Source organism: Sus scrofa, chromosome 3, assembly GCF_054392235.1.
Source record: "Sus scrofa isolate SSC_HxYL_T2T_F1_AM1 chromosome 3, Sscrofa_HxYL_maternal_Yorkshire_Landrace_v2.0, whole genome shotgun sequence".
NCBI lineage: Eukaryota > Metazoa > Chordata > Mammalia > Artiodactyla > Suidae > Sus > Sus scrofa.
The window spans coordinates 581,286-596,062 of NC_139385.1; the positions used below are offsets into that span (position 1 = coordinate 581,286).

General features: G+C 50.6%; 1 protein-coding gene across 18 annotated transcripts in view; it reads right to left on the bottom strand.

Annotated features, from left to right (window-relative positions):
- The window catches only part of ADAP1 (ArfGAP with dual PH domains 1), an 81,589-nt gene that overhangs the window by 47,563 nt on the left and 19,249 nt on the right, over positions 1-14,777 (bottom strand). For 2 of the 18 annotated variants that reach the window (XM_085015889.1, XM_085015881.1), the window contains exon 1: positions 4,793-5,082. Coding sequence is in view for 1 of the 3 variants with exons in the window: in XM_085015871.1 (XP_084871997.1) it covers positions 2,288-2,378 (91 nt within the window). In the remaining 2 variants the exon portion in view is untranslated. 18 annotated transcript variants of the gene reach the window in all.

Below are 14,777 nucleotides of genomic sequence, written 5' to 3' on the forward strand. Positions count from 1 at the left end.
GAACCTGACTAGGATCTATGAGGTTGTGGGTTCGATCCCTGGCCTCGCTCAGTGGGTTAAGGATCTGGCAGTGCCGTGAGCTGTGGTGTAGGTTGCAGACAAGGCTCGGCTCCTGTGTTGCCGTGGCTGTGGTGTAGGCCAGCAGCTGCAGCTCTGATGCAACCCCTAGCCTGGGAACCTCCATATGCCTCGGGGTGTGGCCCTAAAAAACCCTAAAGGCAGTAGCAGGGGGACCAGGCCAAGGCTGGCCCTGGGGTGAGCTGGGCCACAGTCTACCTGCTGGGCTCAGGACTCGCCATCCCTAGAGGGCAGTCCAAGCAGGGTTGGATGCGGGCCCTGGACGTCCTTCCAGCCAAGAGTCCCTAGTTTAAGGGAGGGCTCAGACCCTGGGAGGAGAGCTCTGGGGGGGACTCTGAAAGTGAGCACCCCAGAGCAAAGCCACCAAAGCAGAACGTGGGGACCAGCCGGGTGTGCCCGCCCCACTGGCCGCACCAGCAGCTCCAGGACAGCCTGGCACCTGCACCTCTCATTCGATCTCACGACTGATGGACTGATGCGTTAACTCTTCCTGCCCTGCGGCTGCACTTCAGCCAATCACCAAGTCACTTGATCCCAGCCCCGCCCTCCTCCCCACAAAAGCCTCTCAGCGAGTCTCAGGCAGCAGGCACCCCCACCCCCACCCCTGGCCTGTCAGCAGAGTCCCGACCTCGTGGCCAGCCAAGCATCGCTGCAGTGTGCCATGAGCGGGGTGTGTGTGCGCGTGTGCACGTGTGCACATGCGTGTGCAGCGGATGAGGGGCTGGACAAAAGGCAAAGGCTGCCAGGAGGTCCCCGAAGGAGGGAGACCCTTTAGCTTTTCAAGTGGCCAGGCTGGACCTGCAGGCCCCCCTGCAGGAGGGGGAGCCCCCACCCCACCCCCCGCAGGGCCGGAGAAAGGCAGGCGGGTGGGTGTTGTCGGATGCAAAGCCCCACACAGGAGCCTGAGCTCGGGCTTCCCGGGAGAGCTGGTCCCCCCTCCTCCCCTCGCCCTCCCCCTGCCGCAGGCCCCGTCGGCGCCCTCAGCCTGGCCGCCGTCTGGGCAGGAGGCCCCACCCCAGCCCAAGCTCTGCTCCAGCCGCACCCGTTCCCTGAGGCGCGAGGCCGCCTGGCTCCCATCTGGTCCGCTTGTGAGCACACTCGGGACGCAGGAATTCCCTGCCCAGTGGCCGGGGGCGGGCCTCCAGGGCCTGCGTCCCCAGCAGAGACCCAAGGTCAGCTGTCTTCTGCACCACGGGGAGCAGGCTGGGCCCGAGGGGTGGCCCAGGGCCTGGACGGGGGTGGGTGCAGCGGACGGGGCCCTGCAGTGCACCCACCGCCACCAGCCCCTGTGGATGGGGGGCTGCCCTGGGCTGTCTTCAGGCCACTGCCCCAGCCTCTCTGAATCAAGGTGAACGTACCTGCCACCCCCACCTCTGCCCCCGGCTGCCAGCCTCCCCGCCAGCTCTGAGGGTGCTCGCAGGTGACTCAGCCCCCTTGCTACTTCCGGGAGCCAGAGGGAGGCCAGGTGAGACCCAGCCCGGGGCTGAGCCAGGAGGGGCAGGTGTGTTCCCGGCCAAGACTCGGCGGGGGAAGGAGCGCGTGCAGTGGAGCCTGTCCACGGAGCCGTGGGTCTGGCAGAGCCCTGCGGCCCAGCTCCAGAGACCACCGCCTCTGCCAAGGCGGAGGCCCAGCACCGCAGAGGCTCGGACCCTGGTGCCGGCGGCTGGTCGGCCAGCTCTCAGCAGAGGCAGAACGGGCCACCGAGGTGGGGGGGTGGGCGTCAGCCAGGGGCTCACAGCCGGTACCCCCGCACCAGCCCCCCGCCCCGTGCCTCAGTCTGGGCCCCACACACCCTGTTGGCACCTCCCAACACATAAGGCAGCCGGGGGTGCCGATCCTCTGACTCAGATGGAGTCCAGGCCCCAGGAGGCAGGGCTGGGTGGTGCCCATCACCAAAGCCACGCCCTGCACACAGCAGGTACTCAGTCAGTATCGGTGGCTCACAGCTCTCCTCCCTCCCAACCAGCCCCCACCCCGAGGTGGGGGAGACCCCTTCCCTCCCGCCAGGCCCTGCGTTCCCTTCTCTCTCCCGCACCTTCAGTCCCCAGACTCTGACCACCCTACCAACGCCACACACGCGGCCAGACGGCAGTCCCTCCCTTGACCCAACGGTGCCTCCGGATGCCGCACCCCCACCCCCCACCCCCTGCAAAGGCCACTGGCCTCCGTGGTGCTGACCCGACCCTACCGCTCCCGGATCAGGTGGCACCTGGCCAGGTCACACGGCTCCCGCCGGCCCTCCAGCCCCGGGCCCCTTCCAGGCCGTGGGCGTCTCCCTGCTGCCAGGCACCCGCCAGCATCTCAGCTGCCTCTCTTGGCTGTAAAAACTGCTGAGCTAAAAGGAGGGGAGTCACACTGAGCTGGGACCGTTCTAAAGGCCACTGAGTCGTTCTCTTTTTGTTGCTTTTTAGGGCCACACCCAAGGCACATGGAGGTTCCCAGGCTAGGGGTCAAATCAGAGCTTTAGCTGCTGGTCTGCGCCAGAGCCACAGCAACACGGGATCCAAGCCGTCTCTGCGACCTACGCCACAGCTCACGGCAAGCCCGGATCCTTAGTCCACGGAGCGAGGCCGGGGATCGAACCTGTGTCCTCACAGATGCCAGTCAGATTTGTTTCCGCTGCGCCCGACGGGAACTCCTGATTTGTTTCATTCTATATTATGTGAATTTCACCGTAAGAAAAAGATGTATACACCTTCTGGTATTTTCTGTTCGGTTCTACCTCTGGCCTCTTTCCTCCAGAACTGTCCTCAGTGCCAGGCTCACGTCTCAGCTCCAGGCCTGTCGCAACCTCTCAACCCAGGCCCTGCCCCACTTCCACAAGGGCCACGCAATGGTGCTTCCTTCTGCCTCCGCTAAAAGCTGGGGCGCCCTCTTCTCTCCTTCACCCTCACGCCCCATCTGCCAGCAAATCCCAATCCTCGAAGTTTAGCATTTATTTACTTATTTATTTGGCCTTTAGGGCCACACCGGAGGCACACGGCGCTTCCCAGGCTAGGGGTCTAATCGGAGCTACAGCTGCCCGTCTACACCACAGCCACAGTAACATCAGATCCGAGCCGCATCTGTGACCTACACCACAGCTCACAGCAACGCCAGATCCTTAACCCACCAAGCGAGGCCAGGGATGGAACCCGCAACCTCATGGTTCCCAGTGGGGCTCGTTTCCCCTGCGCCACACGACGGGAGCGCCTCGATCCTCGAATTGTAAAATACGCCCAGGTCTCGCCACACCACCGCCACCCTAGACCGCATCCCTGACGCCTCTCGTCCGCATGGTCCAGAAGCATCCTGACTTTCTCCCTGCTTCCGCCTCGCTTCTGGGGGCCTGAGGCCCTCCTCGGCTCCCCCCGCGCCCTCTCGAGAGCTGCTGCCTGCGCCCCGGGTCACCTCTAAGCTTCTCCCTTCAACGAGCAAGGCCCACACTGGGCGGGGGGGCACGGCACCTGCTGCCCCCCACCCCCAAGGAGCAGCACCCACGGCCCAGGGACAACCCAGTGACAAGCTTACCCACCTGATGACTGTCCCAGGAACACGCTCATCCCAGTGACCGCTGGCCACAAGCTCGCCCCACCGCTGCCAGAAGCTGCCCTGTCTCCCCTCAGTGGCCCTGCCCCCCCGTCTGCCCTGAACCCGAGACCCCCGACCCCGCTTGCACCGCCCTGCCTGTGGACCATGCTGAGGCCTGGGCCCAAGAGCCTGTGTCCAGGGAGAGGCCTGGCCACACACAGGTGCAGGTTAACCAGGACCATGGGTCACGGGCACCTGGGCTGCCCGCCTGGCGCGGCCCCTGCAGGGCAGGCTCTGCACACCTCTCCCAGGACCATTCCCCACCCTCAGTGCACAGAAGTGCCCTCGGCCCCTCCCCTTTGTGGTCCTGGTCCCCAGCCCGCGCTCAGGGGGCCTCCGCTCCTCCTGCAGGGCGACTCCAGGCACGGTCACCACTCTGCCATCCCGCCCCGCCTGCCAGCCAGTGACCTCTGACCTGCCCGTCAGGGTCAGTGGTCTGCCTGCTCTCTTCTCTGACCCCGTCGGGTGCAGGGGTCCCCGCCCCATCCTCAAGGGCTGTCTTCACGCGGGTCTCCGCCCTCCCTGCTGTTCTGCTTCTCGCTGCCAGGAAAGCTCAGTGCCCCCACCTCTCCTCCCCTGGGACCCCAAAACAGGGATCAGGCTGCCCCCACAAGCCTCCAAAACCCATCCTCAGACAATGTGGCCCTTGCACCACAGCAGGAACTCCCCCAGACCACTTTCGACAGGGTGGCCAGCATGCTTACAGCACAGGGCGTGCCAGCAGTGCCCAGAGCACCTCTGCCAGCCTGTCTCTGCACGTGGTCACTTACACATCAACTGCCTGGTGTCTGTGGGGGACACCAAATGCAGAAGCAAGAGCAAACACCTCGTGTGGCAGCCCCCCAGACGCACAGAGCAAGGCACAGGACGGAGGAAGGCAGCTGCCTGCACAGGACCGAGGCCAGCGGCCGACAAGGCCCAGCCCTCCCAGGCCTCTGGTTCTGTGGGCACCGAGGCCCTGCCAGGAGCCACCCCTGCAAAGTGGCAGGATGCCACAGGTCAGGGTGGGGGCCAGGAGACTCTGGCTCAGTGCTATCCACCGGGCAGGGCCTACAAAGTGTCCTGGACAACCTGGACAGAGTGCCTGTCCCAGAGAAGATTCTGGAATGATGGCGGAGCAGAAGCGCTGGAATCTGCCTCCCACCTGGAGAATAAGAGCACAGCAGAATCTGGCTGATGTAAACTCCGGAGTCGGCTGAAGCCTTTCACTTCCAGGGGAAGATGGGGACGTACAATGCAGTTAATTCTGTGCGATTCGGAGCAGGCGGCAGCGACCCACCCCCACCCCAACGCCCGCAGCAGACAGCTGGGCCAGTGGGCTGGGTGCAGCTGGCACTCAGTTCACAGCAGCCAGGGTGGGGAAGGACCTTGTCCTTCAGATACCAGGGAGCTGTGCTCTGATTGCTGCTTCTGATCACAGACCTGCAGAAACGGAGGGCGCAGCCTTCCTTGCGGCCCCTCCCACTCCAGCTCAAGGCGTCCTCGCAAGGACTTAAAGGGCCAGAACCCGCTTGGCCTCCTGCATTGCTGCCTTTCCCTCTTTGGGAGCCTGGCATTCAAGATCAGGACATCATTGAAAAACAACCGCATATAAGAGGAAAACTAGAAGGAGACCACGCCTGGCCAGGGAAAGGCTCAGAAAAGAACTGAGAAGCCACTCAATCCACGCTTCAGGCTAACCTGCAGCACAGACACCAGGGAAAAAAAGCAGTAGCAAAAAAAAAAAAAAAAAAGAAAAGAAAAGAAAAGAAAAAAAAAAAAAGCAAACCCTGGGGAAGGGGTAGAATCTGATTTCCAGACTTTCCACATTATTAGATTCAAATGCCCAGTGTTCAACAGCAAAATGAGGCGCACAAAGAAACAGGAGCGTGTAGCCCATCTGAAGGGAAAAATAACTAAACAGTATCTGTCCTTGAAAAAGACTTAGCGGGAGGAGTTCCCATCATGGCTCAGTGGTTAACGAACCCAACTAGCATCCACGAGGACACGGGTTCAATCCCTGGCCTTGCTCTGTGGGTTAAGCATCCGGTGTTGCCATAAACTGTGGTGTAGGTTGCAGATGTAGCTCAGATCCCATGCGGCTGTGGCTGTGGCTGTGGTGTAGGCCGGCAGCTGCAGCTCTGACTGAAGCCCTGGCCTGGGAACCTCCATGTGCCACGGGTGCGGCCCGCAAAAAGGCAAAAAAAGAAAAAAAGACTTAGTGGCAGATATACTAGATAAAGACTTTACAACACAGCCTTACAGATGTTCAAAAAAAAAAGGAATATGAGAGAAAGTCAAGAAAACAATGTATAAATAAAGCAGAAACATCAATAAAGACAGAAACTAAAAGAAACCACAAAACAAAAACAAAAATCGAGCTAAAAGTTCAATAACTGAAATGAAAAATTCACTGGAGGGGGAGTTCCCCTCGTGGATCGGTGGTTAATGGTCCTGACTAGGATCCATGAGGACGTGGGTTCGATCCCTGGCCTTGCTCAGTGGGTTAAGGACCTGGCGTCTCTGTGAACTGCGGTGTAGGTCACAGGTGTGGCTCTGATCCTGCGTTGCTGTGGCTGTGGTACAGGCCAGCAGCTACAGCTCTGATTCAACCCTAGCCTGGGAACTTCCATATGCCACAGGTGTAGTCCTAAAAAGCAAAAACTATAAATAAATAAATAAATAAAGCAGAAAGAAAAGAAAAATTCACTGGAGGAATTCAGAGGTGGCAGCTTTGAGCAGGCGGAAGAACGAATCAGTGAACTTGAAGCTACGAGACTAGTCAGATGGAGGCTGGAGAGGAGAAAGAAAAAAGCCTGAAAAAAGGGAGCAGAGCCTATGGAACCTGCGGGACGTCCTCAAGCAGATCAACACGCGCATCAGGAAGTCCTCGAAGAAGGGACAGAGAAAGAAATGCGGAGAGCATTTAGAGAAATAACAGCTGAAACCTCGACAAACCTGATGAAAGACATGAATATAAACATCCAAGAAGCTCAACAAACTCCGCCGAAGGTGAACATGAAGAGGCCCAACCTGAGGCATGTTATCAAACTTTCAAAAGACAAAGAGGGTGAAATGAACCAGCATTGCTGTAGCTGCAGCATAGGTCACAGCTGGGGCTCAGATTCAATCCCTGGCCCAGGAACTTCCACATGCTGCAGGCATGGCCAGAAAAAAAACATAAATAAAAAAATTTAAAAAAAGACAGCGTCATAGCATCTTCTCTAACCACAACGGGATAAAGTTAGAAATCAGTGACAACAACAACAGCAAAAAGGGAAAATGTGCGATACTGTAGAAACCTAACAACACACTTTCAAATAACCAATGGATACAAAAGGAAATCACAACGAAAACCTTAAAATACTTAGAGGTGAATGAAAACAAAACACAACACCCCAAAATTTATGAGATGCAGCAAAAGCAGTGACGGGGGAGGGAACGTATAGCTAGAAATGCATACATCAAAAAAAGAAAGCTCTGGAGCTCCTGTCGTGGCGCAGTGGTTAATGAATCCGACTAGGAGCCATGAGGTTGCGGGTTTGATCCCTGCCCTTGCTCCGTGGGTTAAGGATGCGGCGTTGCCGTGAGCCGTGGTGTAGGTCACAGATGCGGCTCGGATCCCAAGTTGCTGTGGCTCTGGTGTAGGCTGGCGGCTGCAGCTCCGATTGGACCCCGAGCCTGGGAAGCTCCATATGCCACGGGAGTAGCCCAAGAAATGGCAAAAAGACAAAAAAAAAAAAAAAAAAACTCGAATCAATAACCTAACTTTACAATGGAAAGGACTAGAAAAAGAAGAAATAAACCCGAAGCTAGAGGAAAAACAAATCAAGATCAGAGAAAAATAGAGAAAATAAATGAAGCCAAAAGTTGGTTGTTCAAAAAGATCAACAAAACTGACAAAAACTTAGCTAGATGGGCTTCGAAAAGAGAGAAGACTCAGAACACTAAAATCAGAAATGAAAATGGGATGGACCTAGACATTATCGTGTTAGGTGAAGGAAGTCAGAGAAAGACGCGTCGTCTATGATATCACTGACAAATGGAATCTAAAAGATGACGCCAACTAACACATATATGAGACAGAAACAAACTCAGAGACGCAGAAAACAAACACACGTTACCACAGGAGACTGGGTGGGGGGTAAATAAGGAGTTTGGCGTTAGCGGAAACAAACCATTATATACCAAATAGATAAAGAGCAGGGCCTACCGTACAGCACAGGAAACGGTAGTCAGTAAACCATAATGGGAAATAATATTAAGTAAACCAATAGCACTATACAGACACACACACACACACACACGCATCACGTTGCTGTATACCAGAAAGTAACACACCACTGCAAATCAACTATATTTCAGGGTGGAGTTCCTGTAGTGGCTCAGCGGAAATGAATCTGACTAGCATCCATGAGCACACAGGTTCGATCCCTGGCCTGAATCAGTGGGTTAGGGATCTGGTGTTGCTGTGAGCTGTGGTGTAGGTCACAGACACAGCTGGGATCCTGTGTTGCTATGACTGTGGCGTAGGCCAGCAGCTACAGCTCCAGTTTGACCCCTAGCCTGGGAACCTCCCTATGCTGCAGGTGTGGGCCTAAAAAAACAAAAACAAAAACAAACAAAAAAAAAAATTCCAAAAGGAAATTACAGGAGTTCCCGTCGTGGCGCAGTGGTTCACGAATCCGACTAGGAACCATGAGGTTGCGGGTTCGGTCCCTGCCCTTGCTCAGTGGGTTAAGGATCCGGCGTTTCCAGGAGCTGTGGTGTAGGTTGCAGACGCGGCTCGGATCCCACGTTGCTGTGGCTCTGGCGTAGGCCAGTGGCTACAGCTCTGATTAGACCCCTAGCCTGGGAACCTCCATATGCTGCGGGAGCAGCCCAAGAAATAGCAAAAAGACACACACACAAAAAAGAAAAAAAACAAAAGAAAAAAGGAAATTACAAAAACAATTTCATTTACATAAGCATCAAAAAGAATGAAATAATAAACCTACCTAAACAGACAAAAGACCTGTACTCTGAAAACTATAAGATGCTGATGAAAGAAATCAAAGATGACACAAACGGAAAGATATACCATGCTCATGGATTGGAAGAGTCCACATTATCCAAATGATTATACTACCTGAGGTAATCTACAGATTCAATGCAATCCCTATCAAATTGCCAAGGACATTTTTTACAGAACTAGAACAAAATATTTTAAAGTTTGTTTGGAAGCACAAAAGACCCACAATAGCATACGCCATCCTGAGAAAGAAAAATGGAGCTGGAGGAATCAGGCTCCCAGACTTCAGACTATGCTACAAAACTACAGTCATCTAAACTGTATGGTACTGGCACAAAGACAGAAATCTAGATCAGTGGAACAGGACAGAAAGCCCAGAATTAAACCCATGTGCCTACAGCCAACTCATCTATGACAAAGGAGGCAAGAATACACAATGGAGAAAGGACAGCTTGTTCAATAAGTAGTGCTGGGAAAACCAGACAGCCACATGGAAAAGAATGAAATCAGGACACTTCCTAACAACATAGACAAAAATAAACACAAAACAGATGAACACCTAAACATAAGACCAGATACTATAAATCTCTTAGAGGAAAACACAGGCCAAACACTCTCTGACATAAACCACAGCAGCATCTTCTCAGATCCACCTCTTAGAGTAATGACAATAAAAACAAAAATAAACAAATGGGACTTCAAAGTTTCTGCACAGCAAGGGAAATCCTAAACAAAACAAAAAGACAACCCACAGAATGGGAGAAAATATTTGCAAATGAAGCAACTAACAAGGGATTAATCTCCAAAATTTATAAATACCTTCTGCAGCTCAACACCAAAAAAACAAACAACCCCATCGAAAAATGGGCAGAAGATCTAAACAGACAATTCTCCAAAGAAGACACACGAATGGCCAAAAAACACATGAAAAGATGTTCAACATCACTCATGATTAGAGACATGCACATCAAAACCACAATGAGGCACAACCTTGCACCAGCCAGAATGGCCATCATCAAAGTCTACAAACAACAAGGGCTGGAGAGGGTGTGGAGAAAAAGGAACCCTATGACACTGTTGGTGGGATGTAAATTGGTGCAACCACTGTGGAAAACACAGAACGAAGATTCCTCAGAAAACTAAAAATAGAATTACCATTTGATCTAGCAATCCCACTCCAGGGCATCTCTCCAGAGAAAACCATGACTCACAAAGACACATGTACTCCAATGTTCATTGCAGCACTGTTTGCAATAGCCAAGACAGGGAAACAACCTAAATGCCCATCAATAGAGGAGTGGATCAAGAAGATGTGGTACATATACACAATGGAATACTACTCAGCCATTAAAAGGAAGGAAATAACGGCATTTGCAGCAACGTGGATGGACCTAGAAACTATCATGCTAAGTGAAGTCAGTCAGACAATGAGACACCAACATCAAATGCTTTCACTTACATGTGGAATCTGATAAAAGGACACAGTGAACTTCTTTACAGAACAGATATTGACTCACAGGCTTTGAAAAATTTATGTTTTCCAAATGAGACAGGTTGGGGGGTGGGGGGATTGTCTGGGGTTTGGAATGGAAATGCTAGATAAAACTGGGTTGTGATGATTGTTGTACAACTAATAAATGTAATAAAATTCATTGGAATAAAATACTTTGGAATTAACCAAGGAGGTTAAAGACTTGGACAATGAAAAGTAGAAAACCTTCCAGAAAGAAATTAAAGAAGACACAAATAACACATAAATAAAGAATAATATAAAGTTCCCGTCGTGGCTTAGCAGTAACAAACCCGACTAGTATCCATGAGGACGCAGGTTTGATCTCTGGCCTCACTCAGTGGGTTAAAGGTCCAGCGTTGCTGGGAGCTGTGGTGTAGGCTGGCAGCTGTAGCTCCGATTCGACCCCTAGCCTGTAACTTCCCATGCCGTGGGTACGACCCTAAGAAGACAAAAACAAAAAACGAACAAACAAAAAAGCCACAATAAATTAAATATATAATACATAAACAAGGAATAACACATAAACTAAACAAGACATAAATAACACATGCCATGTTCATGGATCAGAAAGCTTAATATTGTCAAAATGTCACCGTTACCCAAAGTGATCTAAACAGTCAATGCCAACCCACCAAAATCCCAAAGACATTTTTTTTTCAGAAATAGAAAACCCATCTTAAAACTCACATGTAACCTCAAGGAACCCCAAATAGACAAGGCAATTTTGAAAAATAACAAGGGAGTTCCCTTTGTGGCTCAGTGGCTAACGAACCCGACTAGGATCCATGAGGATGCAAGTTCGATCCCTAGCCTCGCTCAGTGGGCTAAGGATCTGGCGTTGCCATGAACTGTGGTGTAGGTCCTAAAAAGCAAAAGAAAAAAAAAAAAAAAGAAAGAAAGAAATGGTGCTGGAATACCGGATATCCACACGCAGAAGAATAAAGGGGGACCCTACCTCACACCATCTACCGATATCAACTCAAGAGGGATCAAGATTCTAAAATAAGGTTGTGATGGTGGTTGTACAACTATAAATATAATAACACTCATTGAAAAATTTACCAATTTATTTTTACATTTTGGGTTTTTTTAATTTTGGGGGTGGGTATTTGTAGGGCTGCACTGCAGCATATGGAAGTTCCCAGGCTAGGGGCCAAATTGGAGCTGTAGCGGCTGGCCTACACCACAGCAATGCCAGATCTGAGCCGTGTCTGCCCACCTACACCACAGCTCACAGCAACACCAGATCCTTAACCCATGGAGCTGGGCCAGGGATCGAATCCATGACCTCATGGATACTAGTCGGGTTTCTTACTGCTGAGCCACAATGGGAACTCTGATAAAATTTTAAAAATGCATCAAGAACCTAAATGTGAGACCTAAAACAATCAAATGACAAAAAATTAAAAAAACAAAAAAACACTGAGAAGAAAACATGGGACAAAAAAATTCATGACACTGGATTTGGAAATGCTTTCTCGGATATGACACGAAAGGGCTCCGGCAACAAAAGAAAAAATTAGCAAATTGGATTTCATGAAAATTTTTAAATTTTGAGCATAAAAATATACTATCAACCAAGTAACAAGGCAACCCACAGAATGGCAGGCAATATTTGCACCTCATCTCTATGATAAGGGATTAATACAGAGAGAACTCCCCAAACTCAACAAGAGAAACCAAACAACGCAGACATTTCTCCAGAGAAGATACGCAAACGGCCAATCAGCACAGAAAAGTTCCTCAACGTGACTAATCATTGGGAAGTGCCATCAAGACCACAGTGACACAACACCTCACACCCGTGGGGACGACTGCTCATCCAACACACAGAGCAACAAGTGTCGGTGAGCAAGTGAGACGCTGGCCCTCCTGTGCACTGTTGGTGGGTGCGTGAAATGGGACAGCCACTTCGGAAAACAGTACACGATTCCTACAAAAATAAATAAAAACAGAACGACCCTATGAGCCGGCAATTCCCCTTCTCGGTATACACCCAAAAGAACTGAAAGCAGGGCCTGGAGATGCCTGCACACCCATGTCCCTTGCAGCATCATGCACAACAGCTAAACCATGGAAGCAACCCAAGGGTCCATCTGCAGAAGGACAGATAAGTCAAATGCAGTCCAGCCGCACAGTGGAATATTGTTCGACCTTGAAGAGGAAAGAAATGGAAACCAGAAGAAAGCAGAGATGGCTACGCTTCGATCAGAAAAAAATAGACTTTAAGACAAACACTGCATTAAAAGACCAAAAAAAAGTCATTGCACAATGATGAGGAGGTCAACCCAACAAGACGATGCAACACGTGCAAATATCTGTGTACCCAACATAGGAGCAGCACCTAAAAATGTAAAGCAAATATTAACAGACCTAAAGGGAGAAACGGAAATACAGTTGCAGCAAGGGACCTTCAGACTCACCTTCAGCAACGCCTGATTATCCAGACACAAAATCAATAAGGAACCACTGGCTTCAAACAGCACATTAGGCCAGATGGACTCAACAGACACACACAAGACATTCCATCCCAAGGCACTGGAATACGTCTTCTTCTCGAGGGCACATGCAGCATAAACTCTCCAGGGTAAATCATGTATCAGGCCACAAAGGAAGTCTGATTTAAGAAGTGTGACATCGTATCAAGCATCTTTTCCGACCACGATGGTATGAAACTAGAAATCAAAAAACTGGACAACTTGGAAGAAACGGATACTTTCCTGGAAACGTGCAACTTACCAAGACTTCATCAGGAAAAAGTAGCAAATCTGAACAGACCAATTACTAATAAGGAGACTGAGTCAGTCATCACAAGCTTCCAATAAGCCAAAGTCCAGGACCAGACGGTTTCACTGGTGAATTCCACTAAAGTTTTTTTTTTTTTTTTTTTTTTTTGGTCTTTTTGCCTTTTCTAGGGCCACTCCTGCAGAATATGGAGGTTCCCAGGCTAGGGGTCGAATCGGAGCTGCAGCTGCCCGTCTACACCACAGCCACAGCAACATGGGATCCGAGCCACATCTGTGACCCACACCACAGCTCATGGCAACGCCATATCTGTAACCCATTGAGCAAAGCCAGGGATCGAACCCACAACCTCATGGTTCCTAGTCGGATTCGTTCACCACTGCACCATGACGGGAACTCCTCTACCAAACATTTAAAGAAGAATTAATACCAATCCTTCTCAAAGTTTTGCGAAAAATAGGAGGGGACACTTTGAAACTCATTTACACGGCCAGCCTTCCTCTGATTCCAAAACCAGGCTGAGACATCACCAAACACAGGAAATTACAGGCCACTATCACTGATAAACATAGATGAAAAATACTCGACAAGCTATTAGCAAACTAAATTCAACAATGCACGAAAAGGATCACACGCCGTGCGCGACTGGAATTCACCCCGTGGATACAAGGATGGGCCGTCATCCCCAAATCAATCAACGAGTTCCGCCAAATGAACCAACCTCACACCATCATCTCAACGGGTGCAGAACATTCGTCCAACAAAATTCAACATCCAGGTGGGATAAAAGCTCTCCACAGAGCGGGTATAGAGGGAACACACCCCAACATGAGAAGGGCCACAGCTAACATCACACTCAACAGATGAAAAGCTGAAAGCTGTACTTCCAAGATAAGGAACAAAACAAGGGTGCCCACTCTTGCCACTGTCATTCAACAGAGTACTGGAAATCCTAGCCAGAGTCAACAGGCAAGAAAAAGAAATAAATGATTCACAACAGCCAAGACACAGAAACAACCTAAATGGCCAAAGCAGATGAATGGATTAGGAAGATGTGGTCTACATACACAATGGAATACTACTCAGCCATGAAAAAGAACAAAATAACGCTATTTGTGGCAACGTGGATGCAACTAGAGACTCTCATACTAAGTGAAGTAAGTCAGAAAGAGAAAGATGAGTAACACATGATATCACATATCTGGAATCTAATACACGGCACAAAGGAACCTTTCCACAGAAAAGAAAATCATGGACGTGGAGAACAGACTTGCGGTTGCCAATGGGGGAGGGAGGAGAAAGGAGTGGCATGGACTGGGAATTTGGGGTTAATAGATGCAAAATATTGCCTTCGGAATGGATAAGCAATGAGACCCTGCTGTACAGCACTGGGAACTAGAGCTAGTCAATTATGGAGCCTGCTCATGTGAGAAAAAAGAATGCAAACATGTATGTGTGACTGGGTCACCCTGCTGTTCAGTGGAGAACTGACAGAACACTGTAAACCAGCTATAATGGAAAAAAACAAAAATCACTATAAAATAAAAAAGTTATTACAAAAAAACTGGTACCCAAGAAAGGAAAAAGGTGAAAACATCACTATTTGCAGATGACGTGATGTAGTGGATAGAAAACCCAAAGACTCCGCCAGAAAAACCTGTCGGACCTACTAGAGTAATTCAGTAACACTGCAGGGTACACAAGCAGCGTACGACAATCTGCTGCACTTCTTTACACTGGTAAAGATCTACACAAAAGAAGAAGTAAGAAAACAACACATTTACAATTGCATCCAAAAGAAGAAAATGCCAGAGTTCCCGTCGTGGCGCAGTGGTTCACGAAGCCGACTAGGAACCATGAGGTTGCGGGTTCGGTCCCTGC